This window comes from Armigeres subalbatus, chromosome 3 (genome assembly GCF_024139115.2).
Source record: "Armigeres subalbatus isolate Guangzhou_Male chromosome 3, GZ_Asu_2, whole genome shotgun sequence".
NCBI classification, from domain to species: domain Eukaryota; kingdom Metazoa; phylum Arthropoda; class Insecta; order Diptera; family Culicidae; genus Armigeres; species Armigeres subalbatus.
In genome coordinates, this window is record NC_085141.1 from 108,979,981 (window position 1) to 109,007,037 (window position 27,057).

Below are 27,057 nucleotides of genomic sequence, written 5' to 3' on the forward strand. Positions count from 1 at the left end.
TCATGTGTCGGAAACAATCCCTCTACTATACTGGCTAACAGCTCTGGGGATCTTTCAGGAGGTGTGCTATTGGTCCTAGACATCACTATCCTGTATGCATCACCCCACGGGGTGTCATTCGCCATCCTGCACAGCTGTTCGAAGCAGGCTCGCTTGCTACATTTAATCTCGTAGTTCAGGGCTCTGCTCGCTGTCCGGAATACCCCTCGTCTATCGAGTCGCTCAGCGTCTGTTCTAGCACGTCGCAACCTTCTTTTAGCTTTAAGACAGGTTCTACGAAGATCTGCAATCGTGTCAGACCACCAGTACACTGGTTGTCGATTTCCTGGGGGCTGGGTCTTCCTTAGCATCGCCACGTCGCAAGCACGTGTAAGTACTTCCGTCAGGTCGTTACCGCTTAGTCCTGTAGTCCTACTCTCCCAGCGCAGCGCCTCCACCAAAAGCTCTTGATTGAACTGTGAAGTGCGCCATCCGGGATCCGTTGCACCACCTCTTCTCGTCGTAGTTCTCCGGGTATACTCATTGTGTAGAATGTATAAAATGAAAGTGCGTTGTAATCCAGTTAAAGCCAAAACATCACAAGTACCTCGAAGAGAATATAGCGAAATCACGTACACTTTAATTCATTGGGACTAGAGCGTTAATGAATAAAGCTTCCAATGAATGATTAAATTGGTAATGATTAAATCATTTAACTCTATGATTAACGATTATGATTGATGATTTATTCATTTTTGACAATGATTAATGATTATGATTAAAGATTAAAATATTTTTTACAATGATTAGCGATCATGATTAATGAATAAAACGTTTGAAGTATGATTAACGATTACCGATCGTGATTAAATGTTGACAGAATATGTGTATGATTAATGATTAACGATCGATATGATTAATGAATAATGATTATGAATAATCAAATTGAATGATTTGCATAGTGATCAATAGTCAAGTAACCTTTCTTCCAAATTGGGTTATTGAAAGGTATAACATTATATGATTATGATTAAAGATTAATGAATAAAAGCAATGTATGCAATGATTAAAATTGATGATTAAAGATTAAACTCAAAACAATTATGAATATGATTAGTGATTAATGATTGAATGTAAAATTATATGATTAACGATTAGTGATTAATGATTAAATCATATTTTTGGATGATTATGATTAATGAATAATGAATCAATAACCCATTATTCATTAATCATGATTAAATCTATGATTAATCACTAATGCTCTGGGGAGAACTAAATAGTCTTACAAAACGCATGCCATTAAACAATATAATAAATTTTCAAAATCTTATAAGCTCTGGAAGAATGTTACTAAATAACTGCTATTTTTTTTTAATATTTCGTTACTCGCGAGACATTATCTTGAAATAAGTGAAATGCGGGAATTTTGTGGGACACTTTTCCACGCGGGACATGCAAAAATGCGGGACTGTCCCGTAAAACGCGGGACGTCTGGTCAATTTACTACTGCTACATTTTCAATTATTTGAGGACGCATGTCAACTTAAAAAAACATTCGTTTTCTCTGTTTTCTTGCTTTAAAAGTAAAAACAAAATAAAAAAAAAAACAAAAAAGAAACTAAAATCTACAATCTCTTTGTTCAGCCTGATTCACACTGCAGCACTTTTCTGATTTTTTGGTTTCGATTTTTGTAATAGCATAAAAAATATGGGTTCTTTGGGAAAGCTGACCTTAATTGAGTCAAAGACTCGACTGAGACAATAAAATGAGTTATTGTTTTGAAAGAATGAAAGCAGAAAAATGTTGGTTAAGGACTTGTAACAAAATCTTATGAGCTCATTTAAGTAAAAAGTTCCAGCATATGGTTGTATTAAAGAAATACAGTGAAATTGTTATGCGTAAGGGGTCTCCAGGTGATGCTTATAAGTGATGCAAATTGATTTCGTACACCTTTTAGTTTCGTCGTTTCCATCAGATCGTCATTTTTTCATATGGGGACTTGTATTGTGAGATATCGTACCACGGCATGACTCGTAAAGAAACATCGTTTCGTCCATTTCGTGACTATATCCCATAGAATGAATTTGGACTATCATTCTTGACAACATGACGCGTAAATTCTCACTCTTACACTTTCGATTTTTTAGGTTAACTGGGAAATTAATGAATTCCAACCGCGTATAAAAAAAACCTGGGTGTAATTGAAATACCTATCTGCAGAAAAAATTTCATCGATTTCTGAGATGAGTTTTTTTTGTAATATCGATTTTAATTTTTAAAACTAATTTTTTCCAGTGTAGAAATCGGTTTTTTATTTTTTGGATATTTTTCCAAAAAACTTCAGGGAATTTCACGACAGTCCGCCATACAACACTTTTTTGTAGGTCTTGTCATTTTAGAGTCACATCGATTTTTTTAAAAATCAATGAAAAAAAATTAGGCCCTCATCAAATGTTACTCTTGACAATTTTTGAAAAACTAAGTATGCAGAGTGGCTTAGAAATACCATATCTTTATGCCCACCAAGTTTCATTCGATTCTGAGATGATGCTGCCAACCGCTGGTCGAGTTGGCGCGAAATTCGTCATATGTCTCCCAAAGTTGGTTGAAATCGGTCAAGAGGTTTCAAAGTTTTGACGAAATGTTCATTTCGTAATCAAACACCTCCCTTTACACCCTTCTTTCTTTTCTTGAATACTCTCCCAACCCCCTCTATAATCTTTCCATCAGGATAGAGATTGTGTGTACCAAATTTGGTTGAAATCGGCCCAGGGGTTCAGAAGTTACACTGAATTTTTCATTTTCTAAACAATACCCCTTCAGCCACACTCTCCCCATTTCCAAAATTATCATCACAAATAATCGTCGCTTCATAGTTGATATGTATACAAAATTTGGTTGAAATCGGTCCAGGGGGTTGAAAGTTACACTGAATTGTTTGTTTTATGAACTAAGAGCAAACGAATCTTCCGTGTTTATGATTAGTGTCAAAGTGACGTTGAGCGCTTTAATTTGAAATAATATATTTTCATAGATTAATTTCCGTCATTTCACAAGGGATGTTACAGTAAACAAGTTAAATGACAATTCAACAAAGCCATTTATTGTGAATTGAAGCAACTCTGCTTACAAATGGTAGTTAAAAAACACAACAGGGAACAAAGCAAGAATGAAGTAGAAAAACAGAAGCCAGTTGGCACACCTCAACTCAGGTCGCAAATAAACAAACAAATAAAGGAGTAATCTATGTACATAAAAATGAATTTCTGTCTCTGAAACTAAACGGCGTAAAAATTTGTATGCAGAGGTTTTTGGGGCCTGGGAAGGTTCTTAAGATGGTTCGAGACCCATCCCCCCTTTGGAAAGGGGGGCTCCCATACAAATGAAAAAGAAAATGCTGCATTACTCGAGAACTAATCAGAGATTAAATCAATTTTAGGCGAAACGAAGTTCGACGGGTCTGCTAGTATATAATATTAGGGTCGTTAAAAAATCGGTTATTTTTGCTCCACAACTCTCATCTGATTCTGTATCATGTTCTGAGTGTCCTCCGAAAATTTGAGCTTATTTGAAAAAAAGACTGAGTTAGCACAATCCGTTTCAAGTTTGCATGCAAATTAGTATGAAGAAAATTTATTTTTTCATTATACTGATTATAACGCTTCCTCATTAAGAAGGAAGATGCACATTACATGATGTCATGGAATTAGAGATTAAAGGTTGATACTTTGATACGACCATTAACGTAAAATGAGTTGTTGTCCTTTGAGATAGTAGCGGTTTTCATTATTGTGCTGAAAACAAGTGAAGTAATTATTCGGTATATTCCTTCAATCCACCTTTCCTGTTAATTCTATTTAGTGTGTCTCCCCATTAATTATACAAATTTCCCGATGCATTATTTAGATGTTTATGTCGAATATACACTGGTACAACATATATTGGCACCAGGGTAGAAATATTTCACAGTCAATGCAGTGAAAAACATGGATCTCAGTAAAATCTGCTGTCGCCTTCATCACCGCCGTGGTGAGTGCGACTGGGTGCAGCCGAAAAATCATTCCCAACACCGACTATTCAATTTCGCATTCAGCCACTCACAAGTCGCTCTGACATGCTGCTCAGTTCACGTCTTACCGTATGACTGTGAGTGGCCCATTTAAACGCGTGGTGATTTTTTTCAATTTGCTGGGTGAATGTGTACATTTTGCTGTGGTAAATTTCATCTTCGCGGCGCTGTGGGTGATGTGAGTTCTGTTGTTTACTTTTCTGCCTCTCCGGGAATGTGAGGTTGATTTCAAAGCAGGAAGAAAATAAAAAAATGATATAAAAAAACATCACCTTCATCCAGTGCTGCCGAATATTTACAACCCTGATTGGCACATATCTTCTATGACTTTTCGAATTTCACTCCCCTTGCGTGATAACCTTTTGTCTATTGTGTGCAAACCTGTGTCGTATATTTTCCTTCGGTCCGTACAAATGCAAATTATCTACCGTCAATGTGGTGTCCATTTCTACTATCAACTCCCCCACAAATGCATTTTCTCTGAGTCCACTTTTACTAACCGGTTTATTTTCGTTTTCCTTTTTCCCGTTCTGTTTTTTTTTCTTCCTTTGCAGTCATTGTCACAGGACAATGTCGAGATGGTCGTCGATGAGAGTTACGAGCAGCTGCACGGTCAGCAGGCGCCACAGCTTGACCCGGGCGGGCAGCACATTCATCATCACCACCCCCAACCGTACGGTGAGCCAACCAGGGGTGGCGATGGCAGCAGCGGTGACGCTACATCGGAGATGATGGACATCGAAGGGATGGACCTTGATCCGGCAGATAGCACTCTGAAGTCGACCGACGAGCAGGAGTTTGATATCCGGGATGTGGTACGTGAAGGTCACGACAAAGCTGACCCGTCGCAGTTCGAATTGCTCAAGGTCTTAGGCGAAGGCTCGTTCGGGAAAGTATTTCTAGTTAGGAAAATTGTCGGCAAGGATGCCGGTACGCTATATGCAATGAAAGTGAGTTAATTTATTCCGTTTTACGACGCGTTCGCCCACATCGCTGACTGTCTCGTCTATGTCTACTCGTCTTCCGCATTGCAGGTATTAAAAAAAGCCACCCTGAAAGTGAAGGATCGGGTTCGAAGCACCAACGAGCGTAACATCCTTGCCGACGTGGGGCACGCATTTATCGTTAAGCTGCATTACGCCTTTCAGACGCCAGGAAAGCTCTACCTGATACTGGACTTCCTGAGGGGCGGTGACCTTTTTACACGGCTCAGCAAAGAGGTGATGTTCACCGAAGAAGATGTTAAGTTTTATTTGGCTGAACTGGCACTCGCCCTCAACCATCTGCATAGTTTAGGAATCATATATCGGGATTTGAAGCCGGAAAATATTCTGCTGGATCAGGTGAGTATTTTTTTCATAACCAATAAACCTTGATTGGAATCAAGCTGTCAGCGGTGCATCGTGGAATAAATTGATTCTATTTATAAGCGTACATCAAATTTCCACACAGATTCAAATCGTTGTTATGCAAGATATATCGTTTGAGACAAAATCTTTCCTTTGTCACAAGCCGTTTTAGTAGTGTCCCATTCAATTTCATCACTTGATTCTAACTTCACAGATACGTATTTCGACCTAAACAGTAAGGTCGTCTCCAGTGTCTCGTGCTTGATTTATGACAAGTGAAAACATTGTACCACTAAAATGCACTAAATAATTTTCCAAAAAAAATCTTTGTCCAAGTATTTCGAATACAACAAAGTTGATATTATTATTCCTTTATTTATTTGTTAGGCACTCTGTGTTACTTAACCGCTACTGTGCCGAAATCTACTGTGGTATTCTGCTGAACAGAATCCACACAGAATCTATTTTTAGATTTTTCCATTATCATTATTGTTGTCGTTGCCAGTCCATCTCATCGTGAGTCCATTGTGTCCGTTTGTCCATGTCGTGCATCCAATGATCATTGCATTGTTCGGTTGCCATTTAGCCGGGTGCGTTGGAGGAATGCCTCCGAGAAGAACAAGGCGTCAGTCGTCATCAGACAGCCGTGACGATAAGATGCGCTCCCCAATACGCTACCGCATAGGCTGCGCATCCGGCGACTGACGAGGGTTTGGTGGAGGGGCTGGGAATCGAACCCATGACCATTCGCTTGTAAGGCGAACGTGTAGCCAACTACGCTACGGGACCCCCCAACAAAGTTGATGGATTTGTTTGTTGGTTGATTGCTTGATTTTGATTTCGGAATGGGAATGACTGGAATAGTGTTGAATTGATTTCAGATTTCTCGAATTTGATAGAACCGAAAATAAAAACGAGTACAGTTGATATTGATTGTTTATTATTCGCATGAGCAATCTGGCAGAATTAAAACCCAAATAAATCACTTTAGTGTAGAGAGCCCATGCTACTTAGCTCAAACTCGCTAAATAACGGCAAAACTAAGGAATGTTCGATAATCGATACATTTATATTGAGAAAGGAAAACACGGGTCTGCAAAATTATTGTTTCTAGGCAAGAATTTCTTAAAGTAAAAATCACTAATTTAATGGTTTGTAAAATTTAGACAAAAACAACATAAAATCTGCCAAGATTTCAGAAAAGGGACTTATTACTTAGAACTATGAGAAAAGGAGGTTATTACTTAGAACAGCATGACGAAAATAGCTCAAACAGATGTCATCTATACAGATCTGTCAGCTGATTTTGATAAGTTAAACCACTGCATCGGTATCGCCAAATTAGACAAGTTAGGAGTGAATTGTACTTTATTGGAATGTTTCCGATCATATCTCTCCGGCCGCCAACTAACGGTTGCTATCGGCGACTGTAGATCTGATTCCTTCGTGGCTACATCGGGAATACCCCGAGGAAGTCATTTGTGTCCGTTAGTCTTCCTACTATATTTCAATGACGTGAATTTTGTACTCGAAGTTTCCCGCCTATCGTATGCTGATGACCTGAAAATGTTCTTGCAAATTCAATCCATCGACGATTGCTATTTCCTTCAACGTCAGTTAGAATCCTTTGCCAATTAGTGCAACGTCAACCGTATGATAGTCAATCCGGCCAAATGCTCGATGATCACTTTTTCTCGGATTAAAAATCCCGTTAGATTCGACTACACGCTTTTGAATACCTGAGTCATGTCAAAATTTTTGGCGTTATTTGGGATTCCCAGCTGGCCTACAAGATGCATATTTCGTACGTTGTAGGTAAGGCTTCCAAAACACTGGGCTTTAACTTTCGGATGGCTAAAGAATTTTCTGACATTTACCGTCTGAGGTCTTTGTATTGGTCACTGGTACGGTCGATACTGGAGTATTGCTCCGCCGTTTGGAATCCCAATTATAGGAACGGTGTCGAACGAATTGAGTCCGTGCAACGGCGCTTCTTACGATTTGCACATAGACTATCGCGGAGAGATCCATTACGCCTGCCAAGTTATGAAAGCCGCTGTCGGCTTATCGATCTGGAGCCGCTAAGAGAACGCCGTAACACCGCTCGGGTTGTACTTGTTGCAGACGTTTTGCAAGGCCGAATAGATTGTAGTGACATTTTGGAACAGATTAATATTAATGTTCAGCCGAGCGCACTTCGAAATAACGCTACACACTTATTTTTTTTTTCACTGGGATCACAGCAAAATGTTAAACTTTTACCAAGTTTCGCACAGCCGTGCACCAGCAAACATATTTTCTGCCGAGATTTCTGTCAAAGTTGCTGAAAATCAGCAAATAAATTGCCGGAAATCAGCTAACAAATCTGAGTTTTGCCGGGATATCAGTTTTTATTTTGCTGGGCAGACGGCTGAGTCTGTATGTTAAGAATGCCATTTCGTCGGACTAACTACAGTATGAACGGTAGTATTTAAGGATTACAGGGTATATTCAACAGGGTTTCTACAATATTCGACTTCAACCTGCCAATGTGTCGAAGATTCAAAAAAATATTTTCACATCGCAATAGATAGTTGTTTTAGTGTTTGTGTCCATTTTTTAAAAGTTTTTGTTGATATGTATGCTTATATGTTTTTTACCATCATTAGGACATAAGTAGTCTGTTGATGTAGAGCTTAAATAAATAAATAAACTATCAATAATGTGTAGTTCTTGAAATTCCAGATAAATATCTCAGAATCTCAAGAAAATTGACAATTGTTGATGTGCTGTTTACCGTGAGCGATGTTTTTTTGGTTTGTATTGCACGAAATACAACAACGCGCGTGTTCGAAGGTTAATGGCGATAAAACAGGAAATGAATTTGGGAGGATCCGCAAAGTACGTCACGCAAAAAATGACGATTTTCACTCCCACCCTTTCCCCTTCGTCACGCTTTTTGTAACAAACTAGAGGCCTGACGTACTTTGTGGATGGCACCTTTGATTCGTTGCGCTGCTCTCCGGAGATATTGGAATGGCTTAAGGCGAAAGCACGTATCCCAAAGTTACGAACTCCTTATTTCCTGTGGTGGGATAAAATTTCAAACCTGGTGTATTTCCGTTGGCTGGTATTTACAGAAAACCGGATTTACCAACTGGGAATCCCTTCGGAGGCTTGTTCAACCGACTAACATAAAAGGAAAAAGTGTCGAAAACAGCACTGCCCATGATTTCATAGTTACGTGTTTACTACAGTAATTCAATCGCTGTAACATTGATACATTACATGTTCCAAATCTCATTTGTATGTTCACGAGTTGAAATGATTCAAATTTTCGAAATTCGTCCTTAAATCATTCGAAATGCTTGCGAAAGTGCAATGGTTATTATGTCAACTATGAAATCATGGGCAAAGCAGAATCGAACTTATTTGGCTGTAACTTAGTTTTGTTTGCCATGGCCAGGGAAAGGGAGCGGAGTTATATGTAGCCACATTCTTAGATAAGTAATTAATGAATTTTAAGCTACTTTGAAACCGTTTATGATTTAAATATCTGTTAACTGAATTGAAATCTACGCGTTTTTTAATTTGAATTCAATAAAAAGTTTTGAATTTTGAAATAGTACCGTTACCAAGATTTATTTTAATATTATGAAAAAATCCCGTATCCCGGGACATGAAAAAGTGCCGGGTAATGGACTCCCTACTATAGTGATAATGAGCCTTTCTCATGCATTATAAAATGTAATGTAAAACTCACACTAGAACATTTTAGTGAAACTATGAAAAGAAAATTAACCTGTCAAACAATATTGAAAGTGACCTTGTCCCGAATTATTTTTTTAACTAATCCTCTGCCACTTCCTTTTTTCTCCAATAACCCTTCTTCTCGTTGGTTGTCTTCTTAGATTGCACGAAACGTATTTCCAGATTTATCGCTTAACTTTTCAAAAGGACCTAAGATACATTTTTTCATGATTTAATTTGAGTACTGCAGTTAAAAGCTTTCATATTGGTCTGTTGATTGTAATATTCGAATTAATTCATGAAAAAAAATGTTACTTAGGTTCATTTGAAAAATTAAGCCACATTTTTTGAATCCATTCACTCATTCAGGGGCCCTCCTTAGCCGTGCGGTAAGATGCACGACTACAAAGCAAGACCATGCTGAGGGTGGCTGGGTTCGATTCCCGGTGCCGATCTAGACAATTTTCGGATTGGAAATTGTCTCGACTTCCCTGGGCATACAAGTATCATCGTGTTAGCCTCATGATATATGAATGCAGAAATGGTAACTTGGCTTAGAAACCTCGCAGTTAATAACTGTGGAAGTGCTTAATGAACACTAAGCTGCGAGGCGGCAATGTCCCAGTGGGGGATGTAATGCCAATGAAGAGAAGATTCACTCATTCAGGAATATTGTTGATAAGAAAATTATTTTGAGCTTTTTAGTGGAATGTTTTCACTTGTCATAAGCAGTGTTGGTAAAATCACTCATAAATCTCAATCAACGAGCGCTCCCGTGCGAACGAAATCGTCTGCGATTTTAAAGGAATGCATCACGCTTGAATTTTTCATGCTAAAACGCATCATTTCACTCATTTGCCAAAAAATCATTTTGGTTTAAAAACGCATTTGAAATCACTTTGGAGGCAATTTATACATAAAAGAGTGTCTAATATTTTATGCGACAAACGTCAATTCACTGTTTTTAACGAAGGAGAACTAAAGAAAACCTACGATGATTCAAATGGATGATTCAACACATCCATGAGTTTTTAGGTGCTGAGTTGGGTGCGTTTCTACTCACGCTTGATTTGAATCATCCATGAGTTTTGAGATTTTGAGTTTTTACCAACACTGGTCATAAGACGAGTTTATACAATCCCATTGAATTCCACCACTTAATTGTATCTTGACAGATACGTATTTCGACCTCAACAGTAAGGCCGTCTTCAGAGTCAAGTACGAGACACTGAAGACGGCCTTACTGTACGAGTATCGTTCTCCTATGTTAGAGAATATGTTTCTTCAGAGTAATTGTCTACACACAGATAAAAATATGTTGTGATTTTCAATATATTTATATGCACATATTTGGGGCATGCTAATAAACGTAATATTCAATCAATCTTACTGTTCCTTCGAATCGAAATAATTTTAAAACTGGGCTTGCTTAGAAAATTCAGTCAAATTTAATTGAAAATCGAATGTTAATTCGTTTGATACAATTAGCTGCAGTTTTACACGTCGTTGAATTTTGAAAACTGCTGTGCACTTCTTACTCTTAATCGATTCCCACCAACTCCACACAATCCTTAATTCAGGATCAAGTCTAAATAGACATAGTCTACAACCACATCTTTTTCTTATTATTGGCTTTACACCCCTACTGGAATATTTCCATCTCACAGCTTCACAGTATGGGAGCGTCCACAAATTACGTAACGCTTTCAGGAGGGAAGGGGGAGGCTTTAAGTGAAGTGTTACGGTCCATACAAAATTTTCCGAAGTTTCGTACAAGAAGTGTGACATAGGGGGGGAGGGGGTTGAAAATTCCCAATTTTTGCGTTACGTAATTTATGGATCTTCCCTATCCATAAAGCACTTCCACAGTTATTAACTGCGTGGGTTCTGAGCCAAATGACCATTTTTGCAGTCGTATATCATGAAACATGTCCAGTAGTGAGATAAAAAACAGAAGGGAACCTTCCAAGAAGTTAGTTAACAAAATTATGATTTGCGGTTTGCATCTGTGGACAAAAATCGTCAAACTTTTCTTACAAATAGGTCTATTAACTTGAAAATCTACATGAAAAAAGCTGAAAAGAATAAAAGATGCGTTCGACTATTCCTCCAATAAATTTACGATTCATTTATTTATTTAGCTTACATCTAAACAGATAATTGAAATATCACTTTGTAGGCGGCATTTAGGATGGTGATCGCTCGAAAGTTCTCACCCTCCAGCTTGTTGTCGCCTTTCTTGTAGATGGGGCATCCCGAGCAAAGATTGAAAGCAAATCGATAACTTGTTTCGATGTTGTGAAGTCGTCGTTTTAACGGTTAAAATGGCAAAATGTATAGCAGAAAAATCTTACTGTGACATCAAATCGAAAACGATTCCTGCTATCGATAAGAGCAAATCGAAAACAAAATTTGATTTTGGTTTCGATAACAAAATATGTATACAGTTTGATGTCAGATCATACAATTTAGAAATCTACAGCAAAACGAGATCAAAGTATGTAATCAATCATGATGATTCAAATTTGAAAACAGATTATGATTTCAATTCGATGTTAAAATCAAAATATGTTTTCTTTATGCTCTCATTATGTTTTCAGACTTGGCTCGGGATATGACCCCTTCTTTTTACTCATTCGGTAGCTGTTCCGTTTCCCATATTCTGACAATCAGTTTGTGCAGGCAAGTGGTCAGCTTTTCCATGGCTGCACTTCGCCAACCACGCAGTCTGCGGAGGGTCCGCAAATCTTCCTCCGCTGTGCACCTCGCCTTCTTGTTCCCGTCGGATCGTTGTCGAGAACCATTTTCACCGGATTACTGTCCGACATTCTGGCAACGTTCCCGGCCCACCGAAGTCTTCCGATTTTCGCGGTTTGAACGATGGATGGTTCTCTCAAAAGTTGATGCAACTCGTGGTTAATTCGCCTCCTCCACGTACCGTCCGCCATCGGCACCCCACCATAGATGGTACGCAGCACTTTCGTTTCGAAAACTCCCAGTGCGCGTTGGTCCTCCACGAGCATCATCCAGGTCTCGTGTCCGTAGAGAACTACCGGTCTAATAAGCGTTTTGTAGATTGTCAGTTTGGTACGGCGGCGAACTCTATTCGATCGGAGCGTTTTGCGGAGTCCAAAGTACGTACGATTTTCTGCCATGATGCGTCTCCGAATTTTTCTGCTGGTATCGTTATCGGCGGTCACCAGTGAGCCCAAGTACACGAATTCTTCAACCACCTCGATTTCGTCACCACCGATAGAAACTCGTGGTGGGTGGCTCACATTGACCTCTTTTGAGCCTCTTCCTATCATGTACTTCGTATTCGACGTGTTGATGACTAGTCCAATCCGTTTTGCTTCGCTTTTCAGTCTGATGTAGGATTCCTCCATCCTCTCAAAGATGCTAATACGTTGATCTGATGTTTTGGATCAACATCAACATCAAATTGAAATCATAATCTGTTTTCAAATATGAATCATCATGATTGATTACATACTTTGATCTCATTTTGCTGTAGATTTCTAAATTGTATGATCTGACATCAAACTGTATACATATTTTGTTATCGGAACCAATATCAAATTTTGTTTTCGATTTGCTCTCATCGATAGCAGGAATAGTTTTCGATTTTATGTCACAGTCACATTGTCATGTCATGTCACATTTTGTTATTTTAACCGTTAAAACGACCAAAAAGATATCAAATTAAGTAATCATATTCGGCGATTTCACAACATCAAAACAAGTTGTCGATTCGCTTTCAATCTTTGCTCGGGTCATTAACACGCCGAATACCGTGATCAGAAAATCATGGGAACTAAATTTTCAAACAGCTGGTTCTCAGCCGTCTTTTGACCGATTTTCACATTTTTTTACGGATGTCTTACCCATCTCACCTAGTTTCACTATACTGGTGATTTATGTTTTTTGGGTGCTCATTTTTTCCCTAGAGGGGCGTGAGTAAGGATGGTTTTTCCAAAATATAGTAAAATTTACTTTACTTGACATATTTCAGTGTGAACAACACTTACAGGTGGCATACGACAGTATAGACCGCGTAGAGCTATGGAAAATTATGGACGAGAACAGCTTCCCTGGGAAGCTTACTAGACTGATCAAAGCAACGGTGGATGGTGTGCAAAACTGTGTGAAGATTTCGGGCGAACACTCCAGTTCGTTCGAATCGCGCCGGGGACTTTCGTGCCTGTTGTTCAACATTGCGCTAGAAGGTTTCATGCGGAGAGCCGGGTGTAACAGCCGGGGTACGATTTTCAACAGATCCAGTCAATTTATTTGCTTCGTGGATGACATGGACATTGTCGGCCGAACATTTGCAAAGGTGGCAGAACTGTACACCCGCTTGAAACGTGAAGCAACAAAAGTTGGACTGGTAGTGAATGCGTCAAAGACAAAGTACATGCTTGTGGGCGGAACCGAGCGCGACAGGGCCCGCCTGGGAAGCAGTGTTACGATAGACGGGGATACCTTCGAGGTGGTCGAGGAGTTCGTCTACCTCGGATCCTTGCTAACGGCTGACAACAACGTTAGTCGTGAAATACGAAGGCGCATCATCGGTGGAAGTCGGGCCTACTACGGGCTCCAGAAGAAACTGCGGTCCAAAAAGATTCGCCACCGCACCAAATGTGTCATGTACAAGACGCTTATAAGACCGGTTGTCCTCTACGGACATGAAACATGGACAATGCTCGAGGAGGACTTGCAAGCACTCGGAGTATTCGAGAGACGGGTGCTTAGGACCATCTTTGGCGGTGTGCAAGAAGACGATGTGTGGCGGCGAAGAATAAACCATGAGCTTGCCCAACTCTACGGCGAACCCAGTATCCAGAAGATAGCTAAAGCTAGAAGAGTACGAGATCGGCAGGACATGTGGCAAGAATGCCGGAAAGCAACCGTGCTATAGATGATGTTCGCTTCCGATCCGGCAGGTACGAAACGGCGTGGAGCGCAGCGAGCGAGATGGGCAGACCAGGTGCAAAACGACTTGGCGAGCGTGGGGCGTATCCGAGGATGGAGAGATGCGGCCTCGAACCGTGCATTGTGGCGTCAAATTGTTGATTCAGTGTTATCTTTTTAGATGTTAATTAAATAAATGAAATGAAATGAACACTTACAGGTTCCAAAAATATTTTATTACACTATTCTAGCATAGACTATACTATGTGTGAACAATATGTTACTTCTGGACATCTCTAGCGTCTCCAAAATGGCCTCTATAACTAATGAAAGATAATATGCAAACTTTGCCGAAGAAAACTACGAAAACCCGTGCCAATGGAAACCCGTCATGTCCATGCCAGTTCGTAAAGGCCATATGTACGATATTTCACTCAGTTTTGCTTAAACCAGATGTTCTCGGTTCTCCAAACTGTTCTGGAGTTTGGATCAATTGGTCTACCAGGTTAATTGCACTCGATAGCTATCTGAAATCGACTAGTCATGTCCGTACAAGTCCGTATTTGCAGCTCAGATGTACCCAAACCAGATGTTCTAGGTTCTCCAAACTGTTCTGAAGTTTTGATCCATTGGTCTACCATGTCAAATACGCGCGATAGCTATCCGAAATCGAGCAGTCATGCCCATACAAGCCTGTGCCCACGCGTATGATTTGCAGCTCAGATATACCCAAACCAGATGTTCTAGGCTCTCAAAACTGTTCTTAAGTTTGGATAAATTGGTTTATCAAGTCAACTGCGCTTGATAGCTATTCGAAATCGACCAGTCATGCCCATACAAGTCCGTAGAGCCCACGTGTATGATATGAGAAATTCCTCCGAAAGTTCTATCTGGAAGTCTTTTGGCAGATTCTTCTGGAATTCCTCCGAATGTTCCTCCAAGAATTCCTCCCGATGTTCCTCCGGAATGTCCTTCATCAATTCCTCCGGAAAATCGCTCAGCAATTTCTCGGGAAGTTCCTTCAGAAATTCCTCAGCAAGTTCCACCAGGAATTCCTCCGGAAGTTCCTGCAGGAATTCTTTAGGAAGTTCCTCCAGGAATGCCTCCAAAATTTCCTCCAGGAATTCCTCCGAAAGTTCCTCCAGAAATTCCTCCGGAAGTTCCTCTAGGAATTCATTCATGTTCCTCCTGGAATTCCTTCGGAAGTTCCTCCAGGAATTCCTCCGGAAGTTTCTCCAGGATTTCATCCGTTAATTCCTTTAGGAATTCCTCCGGAAGTTCCTCCAGTTTCATCCACTTGTTTGAAGCGAAAACTTAATATAAACAGCGATTTTTGCCCGAAAAAATCGATTTAAAACTGTTCGCGGAGCGAATGAAAACACCGGCACCGATAGCAGTAAACTAATTATTAGGGTGGTTCAAAAATGATTTTGCTCCGCCACGCTCAGTCGATTATGTTTCATATTTTGGGTGTCGTCCGATGGTTTGGGCTGGTTTGAATAGGGGCTTTCCGTGCACAGGTCGTTTAAAGTTTGTAGGACAGTTGATATGGCGAGGTTGAATTTTACATTATTCTGATTCTCCGTCATTGGGCGCTGGCACTCCGTCAGTGGGCGCTGGCGAGGGAAGGAGACCATATGACTGGATGGAATATTCAAGAGCTTTAACTCAATAGACAATGCATATTGAATGGTCGTTCTAATAGTTGGGTGTCGATTTTATTCGAGGTTGTGAATCTTTAGCATGATAATTAGGCATCTCAGAAGGCATCAGTGAAACGTGTAATTCAACAAAATAGCCAGAATTTGCCTGTGATATCTTTCGGACCAGAGGCAGATACATGTGTACAAAAAGTGTGACATGGGGGTGAGCGGGGTATAAAATGCTATTTTTGCGTTACGTAATCAATGGATCTTTCCCAAGGTGCGGTTTTCGTTCAGTGAAGTCTCTGGAATGTTGCTTTTAGCTATGTGGGTTCTATTTTCGCCAGCGTTTGGAGGGGAGGCGCTGTAGCCAGTGTAAGGAATGGTTTAGTTTCCCATTCTAGGTTTCATACAAACTTGAACAGGCTTGTGCTCAATCAGTTTTTGTTCAAATCGGCTTTTGGAGGACACTCGGAGCATGGGACGGAATCGAGGGAGCGTGGTGGAGCTGGTTCGTTTTTTGAACCACCCTACTAATATTCTTTGTTTTTTTTTTTTTAATACGACACCAATACTACTACAGTATTTGACAGTTTTTATTGTACCAATACTTTCAAAGCTTTGTTTTGGTACTCAACCCACCTTCGCCTTAAGCATACGAGCATATGGAGACGCATGGTACATTTGAGTATTGGTGAATCGACTTCTTATGACTAAACTTGTTGGGAAAATTTCAACAAATAATTACGTAACGCTTAGAGGGGGGAGGAGGGTTAACCGAAGTGTGACAACCCATACAAACATTTTAGAGGCTTCATACAAAAAGTGTTACATAAAAGGGAGGGGGTTGAAAATGGCTAATTTTTGCGTTACGTAATTGTACAGGAATGCTAGCGTTTGTTGCCATTCAATATAAAGGTATAATTGTGAATGAAAAAATGTACGTGTTGGCCGAGTTAAAAAGCTCGTTATTGGGTGTCTTTTGAACGATACTCAGAATTCTTTCACGGTTGTCTTGACCAGCTCATCTAGTTTCATCTAGCTTGCTGGTTCGTGAAGTTTTTAGGAATGCTAATTTTTTTTGTTGGATCGGCAAGAGTAAGGATGTTGTCACGTAAAATATAGAAAATTCCGATAGACATTACACACCTTAATGTGTACACAATGTACAGCTTTGAAAAATATTTTATAATTTTTATACTGTCCCTAGAGTCAATGCAAATTATTTATATTTCAAATTTGTTCAAGGAAGGTGTTCTAGGTTCTTCAAATAGTTCTTGAATTGACCGAGAATGTTGAGAATGAAAATTATTTCAATATAAATGCAGCTATCATATTCCAACAGTCCTAAATTCAAAGCTTGATATTCTAATCTATTCTAACTATATCAATGTATCGGATTTCCCCAGGATGGTCACATAGCGCTTACTGATTTCGGATTGTCAAAGCAGCCACTGGACGGTTCCAAAACATACAGCTTTTGTGGAACCGTAGAATACATGGCTCCGGAAGTGGTGAACCGGAAAGGGCACACATTCGCTGCCGATTGGTGGTCATTTGGAGTCCTAATGGTGAGTTAGGTGAACATCATACGTTGCTTTTTTTCAAGCCTGTAATTCCCAACATTTTAGTTCGAGATGCTGACCGGAAACCTGCCATTCCATGGCAGTAATCGAAACGACACCATGAACCAGATCCTAAAAACCAAACTGGGCATGCCGGAGAACCTGAGTCCGGAGGCGCAGAGTTTGCTGCGTGCCCTGTTCAAACGGAACCCACAGAACCGGTTAGGGGTTGGCCCGAACGGAATCGACGACATCAAACGGCATGAATTCTTCGCCAACGTCGACTGGCACGCATTCGAGCGCAAGGAGGTGCGGCCGCCCTTCATTCCGGCCGTGTCGCGTGACGATGCGTTCTACTTCGACTCCGAATACACCAACAAGTCGCCAAAGTAAGTTTTTGAAAGAGTATCGGTTAGGATTGAAATAAGAGAGAAGATTGAGTTGTTTCAGGGATTCACCGGGAGGACCGGTAAGTGCGAGTGCCCACGAGATTTTCCGTGGATTCAGCTTCATAGCGCCGGGGCTGCTGGGCGACGATACGCCGAACTTTGCGAATGGCACCGGCAGTTTGATGAATCAACAGCCGGCTTCGAGGTCACCATTCTCCAACGAAATACCCGGCGTTAAACCGGGAGCTTTCGGAGATGAATATTCGTTGATGCAGGAACTAGGTCGAGGAACGTTTTCCATTTGTAGGCTCTGTGAGAATCGGACTACGAAGAAGCACTACGCCGTTAAGGTAGGTTTGTTAGACACGTATTTTGGCGATAGTTTAGTTGAAGTTCTTCTTCGGTCACAGATAATCGACAAATCCAGTCATGACTGCAGAGAGGAAGTGGAGATTCTGCTGCGGTATGGCAACCATCCGAACATAGTTTCTCTGTACGGAGTGCATGAAGATACTTCATACGTTTATTTGGTTATGGAGCTTTTGAAAGGAGGTGAACTTTTAGATCGAATTTTAGCTATTCAGTACATGAACGAGGTGGAAGCGAGTGCCGTTCTGAAAACTGTGGTATCCGCTGTAGCATATCTGCATGAGCATGGCGTAGTTCATCGGGATCTGAAACCCTCCAATTTACTGTACGCAACAATTAATCATACGCCGGAGTCATTAAAGCTGTGCGATTTAGGTTTTGCGAAGCAACTGCGAGCTGACAATGGACTCCTGATGACCCCGTGCTATACGGCGAACTTTGTGGCGCCGGAGGTGCTGAAAAAGCAGGGATACGATTTGGCTTGTGATATTTGGTCGCTTGGAGTTCTATTGTACATTATGCTAGACGGGAAGACGCCGTTTGCAAGCACGCCAAACGATTCGCCGGACATGATCCTGGCGAGAATAGGTTCCGGTAGAGTAGATTTGGAAACTGGGGTAAGAAATTGTAAGCGAATCAGCAAATAGATTTAACAAGCTATTTTTATAATTACAGAAATGGCCGGGAATATCGCAGGAAGTGAAAGACTTGTTACGAGAAATGCTTCACATAGTACCTCATCGGAGGCCAACGGCGGCGCAGATATTGCGGCATTCCTGGTTGTCTCGTTCTCGCCTATTCTACAGTCAAGCCGGACTGCAAAGCCAAGGGCAACAGACCGTACTTGGAGGGGCATCGACGTTGGTTGCACCCCCGGGAGACTACACCGGAGGATCGCCGGAGACTACGGAGGCAATCAAGGGAGCCGTGAATGCAACGTTTCGGGCGATTTCTTCCCCACAAGCTGCCAATCTGGGCCCGGTTGCCATGTCTGATCTTGCGCGACGAAGAAAAGACAAGATGAATCATTCGTAAGCACTTTGAGGATAATTGTGTTTGAGTGAGACTGTTCTACAAAGGAGATCGTATTTTCCGGTCTTCAATCGAACAAACGGCGTTTCGGGTCAACTAGCGCAATACGAGACTAGTTTGGCAGCACCTTTGGAATTGTATCTACTCTGTCACAAGATAGCGGATTTGATAGAATCTGGAATTGGAAAGTTTTTGTGTGTGTGCGTGTGATTGTTATCTATTGCTTCCAAAACGGGCATTAATTACATCGTTGGCGGATTCGTTCGAAAACGAAAAATTAAGATGGGTCAAGGTATTTTACTAAGCTAACGAACAAACGTGTCCATGTACTTTGTAATAGTAAATAGTTTGAAAGATGATACATATATTTTGGTTTTATCTTGTCCAAGAAATATTTTGATCGCATTTAATGTAGATTAGATTATATCTTTTAAAATGTTAATGGTCGTTCTTATCCTTTAACTACTTTTAAACAATTTCTTTCTTTTTTCAATTTTATTGTTTTTCGCAGCAGTTGAATAATCTAAAGCTTTTGCATAACTGTCCAACACGATATGGCTGTTCTCGTTGAGGTCATAAGGCATCTTGGAATAATCTAGTCCTCAATTACAGCGGAGTTTTTCAATGGGAAAACAAATTGAAGTATCTTGATGTAACTTGATATTCTTATGTTGCAAATAAGTTCGAGCTTTTCCGTAACGCTGGGTAGACACCTTTACAGGGTGTGTTTGACGGAGTAGGATCTTCCAAACCGAGCGCCAGCCTAATTTTTTCGAGCTAGGGCAATAGGTTCTGGTAATTCGAGGGTTTGTCGTGTTTAGTCCTTGCTACGGGTAACAGTTTCTGTATTAAAACATTAATCAACTCTACCCGGCAGGCGGTTGAACGACTCGAAATCCTGGGTCTGAGGCTAAAGCGTATGCAGGGGAAACACGTTTTGTTGGTTGAAAATTATTACCTTCTTACGGAATTACCTTCTAGGCTGAACTGACGGTTGGAAAAGATTTTGATTTAGGAAATATGGTTCAATACTATTCCTCAGTCTTTCGTATTGGTACACCTGTAGATCACCACTGCATACAGAATCACAAATCTACCACGTTCTGATTGAAGGACGGCACGTCTCCGACATTATTGACGTCAGGACATATCGTGGCGCTAACATCGACTCTGACCACATCCTGGTGATGGTTAAACTGCGCCTAAAACATCCGTCATCAACAATGTTCGGTACCGATGGCCACCGCGGTACGACCTAGAGCGACTGAAGGAACCTGATGTCGCCATTGCATACGCGCAGCATCTCGAGGCAGCAGCCTACAACGTGATTTCATCTTCCGTCGTCTGTCAGTAATGATGAATGAGTTCGTGGGAAGCCGGCTTCGTTGACGGCCGCTCGATTACAGACCAGATCTTTACTATACGGCAAATCCTCCAAAAATGCCTTGAATATCAGGTCCCAAGGCACCAATGAATAGATTGTCGTATGCCATATCGTTGAACAGATTTCAAAACGGGATGCGACGGTATAGACCGTGTAGAGCTACGGAAAATCATGGACAAGAAGAGATTCCCTGGGAAGCTTACCATACAGATCAAAGTATCAAAGCAAAGTTAAAGATTTCGGGCGAACACTTCAGTTGGTTCGAATCGCGCCGGGGACTAAGACGAGGTGATGTGATAGACTTCCGTGCCTGTTCAACATCGCGCGAATATTTGCAAAGGTGGCAAAACTGTACACTCACAAGTAGTTGATGTCCTCTTTTGAAACATGCATTTTTTTAAGGAGGCATGAAGGCAAATATGCAAACAGACAACTGAAATTATCACTTAGGGAGTGGGGTTGACAGACCCACTAAACCCATCCAAGCAACGGAAGGTTACTTGAGTAACCTTCTCTACTAATACCCTAGTTGCCCCAGGAACTGCCTCTCAGCATTACTTCTGGGGGACAGGTAGTACTTAATGAACTCGCTCATTCACGCTCACACAGGCACTCATCCGGTATGAGTCTTACTTGAGTGCTCTCTCTAACATACCCTCTGACACATCCTGACACTCTTTCTGACGCCCATATGAGTCTTACTTGGATGCTCACTACTGACATACCATGTGAGACTAACTTGGACGCTCACCCTACCACCTGATCCACGCTCTAGCACACCAATCTGAGACTTATTTGGGTGCTCAACTGCTCACTCTAGCACACCCTGCCACTCCTCCTGACACACGCTCTGCACACCATGTGGGACTTACTTAGGTTCTCACTTCTGACAAACCATGCGAGGCTGACTTGGGTGTTCGCCCTTAACATACCATGTGAGTCTGACTTGGGTGTTCACATGCCACGTGAGGCTGACTTGGATGCTCACTCTGCCATGCCTCGAGGTATCGATAGCGATAGGTACCAACAGTTCTACGCTAAGACCCTCCTACCTCGGCATGTGCAGTCCATACTAACACCTATGCGGTCACACTTCTGCCATGCCTCATGGTGGCGACTGCGGTTGCCACCCGCTACGACACTCTTACCTCGACATGTGCAAACCTCTCATTCACTTCCCCGCACTCAGCCTGTTTTCGATCTAACTAACTAATCACAAGTTAGTCATGCTTGTCGACTGCTGCTCGGCGCGCCAGATTCTCTGCAAGCTGCAGGCAATCTGAGTGGTTGCAGTCGAAACTGCACCTGGGCAGTCAGGGCAGACGAGGCTCTCCGCGTGCCCAAACCTGTGAAGGTACTGCCGGAAGCAGCCATGGCCTGACAGGAATTGTGTCAGATGGAAGTGAACTTCAGTATCAGTAAGTATTAGCCGGTGGGTCCACCTACCTTTAGAAGAGTCATTCCACTCGCGCTGCCATCTGGCAACCGAAGTCACCCTGATGCGTTCGCGGGCTCCTCCTAGCGCTGATCCAATCCTCCACCGTGCTGATCGCGTGTGTTACGGTCAGTTCTACCTCGGGAATTGACTCCCCGTAGACCTCCAAGGTTAGGTAATCTGCGAAGCCGACGATCTTAACACCAGGAGGGAACTTTAGCTTCAGAACCCCGTCATTGAACCCCGTATTGAACCTTGCGGAACTCCTGCGGTAATAGGTACGCTTCTCTGACCGGCATCGGTCTCGTATAATAGTACACGCTTTTGGAAATAGCTTTCCAAAATCCGGTACAGGCCCACCGACAGGCTAAGCCGGTGTAACGAGAGCGCGATGGCATCCCAGCTTGCGCTGTTGAATGCGTTCTTCACATCAAGTGTCACTAACGGACAGTATCGAATACCTCGCCTTTTTTGTTGGATCGCTACCTCGGCGGTCTTTGCCACCAAGTTAATAGCGTCCTTACCCTTACCCTTACCTTGTGTGGACTTACCCTTGCGAAAACCCTTCGTATCCTCTGAGTACGATGTCAGCCTATTGAGGATGATCCTCTCTTGCAACTTGCCCGTCGTGTCTATAAGACAGATTGGTCTATGCGCCGATGGGTCGCCCGGCGGCTTCATGGCCTTCGGCAACAACACCAGTTTCTGTCTTTTCCATCTTTGAAACATGCATTTGAAATAAGGCAAGTGAGCAGATGATTCCGGGTTTTCTTTTCAAAGGCAAAACTAAATTTCAATAAAAAACCCACGCTTGATTCAAATCAACGTGGGTAGTAGGTACGTATATAAAATTGCTTCAATTGGGTTTAACACCTTTTTATTTTTATTACCAAACTAAGGCCGGAGTGGCCTGTGCAATACATAAAAGTCTTCTCCATTCACTCGGTCCATGGCTGCACTTCGCCAACCACGCAGTCTGCGGAGGGTCCGCAAATCGTCCTCCACCTGATCGATCCACCCTGCCTGCTGTGAACCTCGCCTTCTTGTTCCCGTCGGATCGTTGTCGAGAACCATTTTCACCGGATTACTGTCCGACATTCTGGCTACGTGCCCGGTCCACCGCAGTCTTCCGATTTTCGCGGTGTGAACCGCAATTTTCTTATGTGATTTCGCCCCAAAAATCTCATGAGCGATACTCTCCTGTTCGAAGAACCACGGGGTAGCTAGCTCGCTCGCGCATGAGATTGAGTTTTGAGCATGGGAGATCTAAATGTCAATGAAGGAAAAATACATACGATTTGACAGTTAGGTAACACACATGTTTCGGACAGCAGAACAAAGGGAACCGAAGCGACAATTTTAATCTGGTAACTAAAATATCTTTTCTTTTAACCAATCACATATTGCATTTTTAAATTTAGTACCTACCCAGCAATCGAAGTCCACACTATTGCAGATGAAGCTCCGTTCCAAATCAGACAAGTGAGAAAGCAGCGTTTGTGATAATTTGATTGTTTTTCAACTTTAATCTCTTGCTGGAGCGACATTCGGCTGATGCCAGAATCAACCCAGCGGATGCTACGTGGTGGATGGTTAAGATTAACTGGCAGCAAGGAATCTTCTGCAGTGGGTACCGAAATATGGACGACTATGCCGGAGCAAAATCCATGTTGAACGGACGGCCTAAGGGCAATCACGACAGAGTTCAAAATAGCTGTCTTTGCCTTCACCTTGCGCTTTTCTACGCACAAATGTGAATTGCATCTGAAAACATTTTTTTCGTGTATGTTGCAAGTGAGCAATGGTGCAAAACTGCTTTTCTTTGTTGCCTGTCGTTAGCTTTTGGAGTTATGTACCCCTGTAAGTGCCATGTAGTTTTAAAATTGGATTTCAACGTGGATTCGCCCTTATCGATTGAGTAACACTTTTGCTTGGAACAGGCTTAAGAAGTGGATAATCCAAAGGAAGTGCAAGGTGAGACCCCATCATGTGCAGGTCTTTTTGGATTTCCAACTATTACTAGGACTATGATAAGGTTTGCATCCTGTAGGTAGATGCCCTTTGTGGTCTCATTTCAACATGATATACTGAATGTCAAAATAGCTCGCATTCTTCCTGGAACTACGTGAAGGTGACAAATCAGTTTGTTTAGAGAATGCTTATTTTTATCGTGATTTGACTTTGAAATGTGAAAGCTTGAACGTATTACATCTGTGTTCTTTTTGTGCTGCATAATTATGATCTTTGTTTTTTCATCATTTCATTTCAAGAATTTTGTGTAGTTTAGCTGATTTCCTATGTTATTGATCGTTAACTATAAACGGTTTATAGTCAGACACGCTGTTGCTGCGTATATCAAGGGAGATTTTTCTATTGTAACGTACAAAGTGTAATAGCGCGAGAGCTCGACTTTTAACGCGCTTCACCACTGTACTACTATGTTTCTTCCAATAAATCGAAAACTGTTTGAAAAGACGTACCAAAATGGTGTCATTACCTGTCGAAAATTTTTGCCATACCATTTCACTTTGCCCGCTAGCACTGTTGACATTTTTATCAAGCTTTTCGATGTACAACTGCTTTGTCGTTTAATTAGCCAAACCTAGGTGAAGAAAATAATACAAAATTGCAACATATTGTTGAAATGGAAACTAAACCTATCACAAATTCACTTATGGAATACAATACAGAAAGTTCAATTAGTTTTTCGTATGCCTGAATATTATTCTACATAGCTTATACATGAAACAGTAGCACTGTACATAAACAAAGGTATTTAAAAAATAAGAAATGAACAAATTGCACATAGTTCAAATTCTTTGCAAATCCGAAAGATACGAAAAATAAAAAAAAATATAAAAATATAGATAAAAGTACTATATTTACAATAATGACTGTGCCATACACCACGTGGAAGACACTCACAGGAAAGATTTAAACTCTGGCAAAGCCATTTACAAAGCCATTAACGGGAATACAAAGATATGGTAACTATTCCATCATCTCTATATTAATTTTGCTATGCTGGATTAATACAACTAACTAGTACTATCGGATGCGAACTAAGACACTATAGATTCCACAGACGAACTGAGGCGAAGGAAACTGTGATTAGTGGAGTTAAAATTCTCATAGTACGGAAGATCACACCAAATTGAGCAGAGTCTCCGCTCGACTGTGAAATCTACAGTGTCCATATTTTGAACGTAAATGGGGTAACATTGACAAAGAGAGATAACGTAAGCAGATGACATGTGATAATTGTAGGAGTTCTGTTATTTTTTTCAAACAATCAAGTGTGACGCCGATAAATGAAACATAGAAAACTTTCAAAATTAATTTACCGTACTACAAGCCAGATATTTGCTTAGACAAGTTCTATGCAGTTTTGAAGATTTATTATGTTGTTTTAGTTAATAATTTAATAGAATTATATAATTAACAATGAAATGGTTTAAGTGATATATCCATCAATCAATTTTGTTTAGTGTGTAGGTAATACTTTATCATATTGTTATCTAGTAATGTTTACATCGCAACTTTTTATGGTAGAATATTGTCTATGATCGATAATGATGATGTACCGTCTTGTGCAGATACGAATGTCCTTTTCAATTACAGAAAAAAATGTACTAACATTCTATGAAAATAAGTTAATTGCACATAAAAGAATTATGGAAGAAATAATAAAATTATACAATAATCTATCAGATTGTGCGTTTGATTCAAATCTTATCACCTTGGACCATGATCATGTCTGGTAAACGCGTTCTAGAAGAAAATCGTAAAATTCAATACTCCCAACTAATTTCTTCTTCAATACGGCCTATTTCATGGCCCGGGCCATGCAGGGCATCCATCATAAACTACGGGACCCGAGAACCCCTTCCAGTTGAATCTGGCCCAGGGTAGTTTGACAATTGAATAGGTGGTGGAAGAAGGGAGGGAGTGGGAGGGGAGGAATGGGTTTCTTTGGCAGATTTGATCCCCCATGTTTTATTCTAGTGTATTTTTAGTATAGATAGATCCTCTAGTGGAATAATCGTTATGGTGACACAATTTTCGGATTGACAAGCGTATTATTTTTACAGGACGGTTTATGAGTTTTGACCCGAAAAAAACCATAAGTCGTTTTACAAAATGATCCAGCATAAGAAGGAAGCGGACAGCACTTCATCTACTTCGTCAAGATTGACCAATTTGAATGGTCATTGTCATCAACACTCAGCACTACAGTTGTTACTTCAGCTCTTTTCGTCGCAACGCTAGCTTCTGAATCAACAGTAGCCGAGCCCGCAATGGCATCAGATGAATCTCCATAGAAATCCGAAGGCGGACAGCACCATATTCGACCAATGTAGCAGCGAAAATATTCATTCAAGAATTCAAGATTCACAACTATAGACATCTTTTGATTGGAAATTATTGAGTATAATTTTATTTATTTATCACCTTATATTAGAAACATTTTTTTTAAATATCAGGCTATACCTTAAATAGCCACAGATTTAATTTGTATCTACAGAACGCACTAAGAATGGCTAGTTTTCACGAGAGTTTTCACCAAAAAGTGAAATATTGTTGCTATTACTAAATGCTCATCCATTCCACGGAATGAAATCCCGTTAAATTACTCTGTGACAAATAGAATTGTATTGGCACTTTATAATATCCTTTTATCTTTATCATCGGTGGCTTGATTTAATTAAATACGATAGTTCTATTTATTGTTTTAGAAGTTCTACAGACTACAAAGAACATGAAATTGTACTCCTCATGCTTTCTTACTTCACCAATTTTGATTGTTTGAATTCGTTGATTCGAATAAGTAATCAAAATTTGATTAGCATGACTTTTGAGATACTCTCTTTCAATAATATCTGAGCTAGTTTTGCATTTATTGCAATATTTCCACCAAAACACGCTGAACAAAGCTTTTTTCTTCAGATCTCTGTTTAAAAATACGATGTCCGATTAGTATGGCTTCGTAATTCAAAGAGAAAGTAAACAAAGAGAGCCTTACTTTTGGACTTACGACGTTTTCAAAAATCACGCAAGAAATTGTTTTAATTTTTTTCTACCTAGGTAATTTTCTCATTTATCTTAAAAAATATCTCAAATTTTTGTACTTAACCAATATAAAATGAAAATAAAAATAAATTACATTAATATTCTTAGTAATTCAAATATATGCACTAA

The 27,057-nt window shown here is 40.7% G+C and overlaps 1 protein-coding gene across 4 annotated transcripts in view; it reads left to right on the plus strand.

Annotated features, from left to right (window-relative positions):
• Positions 1 to 19,431, plus strand: part of LOC134223713 (ribosomal protein S6 kinase 2 beta) — a 121,634-nt gene extending 102,203 nt beyond the window's left edge. For 2 of the 4 annotated variants that reach the window (XM_062702903.1, XM_062702904.1), the window contains exons 3-9: positions 4,607 to 5,002; positions 5,087 to 5,395; positions 17,094 to 17,255; positions 17,316 to 17,638; positions 17,685 to 17,988; positions 18,049 to 18,624; positions 18,683 to 19,431. In XM_062702903.1, coding sequence (XP_062558887.1) covers positions 4,607 to 5,002; positions 5,087 to 5,395; positions 17,094 to 17,255; positions 17,316 to 17,638; positions 17,685 to 17,988; positions 18,049 to 18,624; positions 18,683 to 19,042 — 2,430 coding nt within the window. In that variant the 3' untranslated portion in view covers positions 19,043 to 19,431. The remainder of the gene's footprint in view (positions 1 to 4,606; positions 5,003 to 5,086; positions 5,396 to 17,093; positions 17,256 to 17,315; positions 17,639 to 17,684; positions 17,989 to 18,048; positions 18,625 to 18,682) is intronic. The other 2 variants (XM_062702906.1, XM_062702907.1) reach the window with 2 other exon arrangements.
• Positions 19,432 to 27,057: the final 7,626 nt, after the last annotated feature.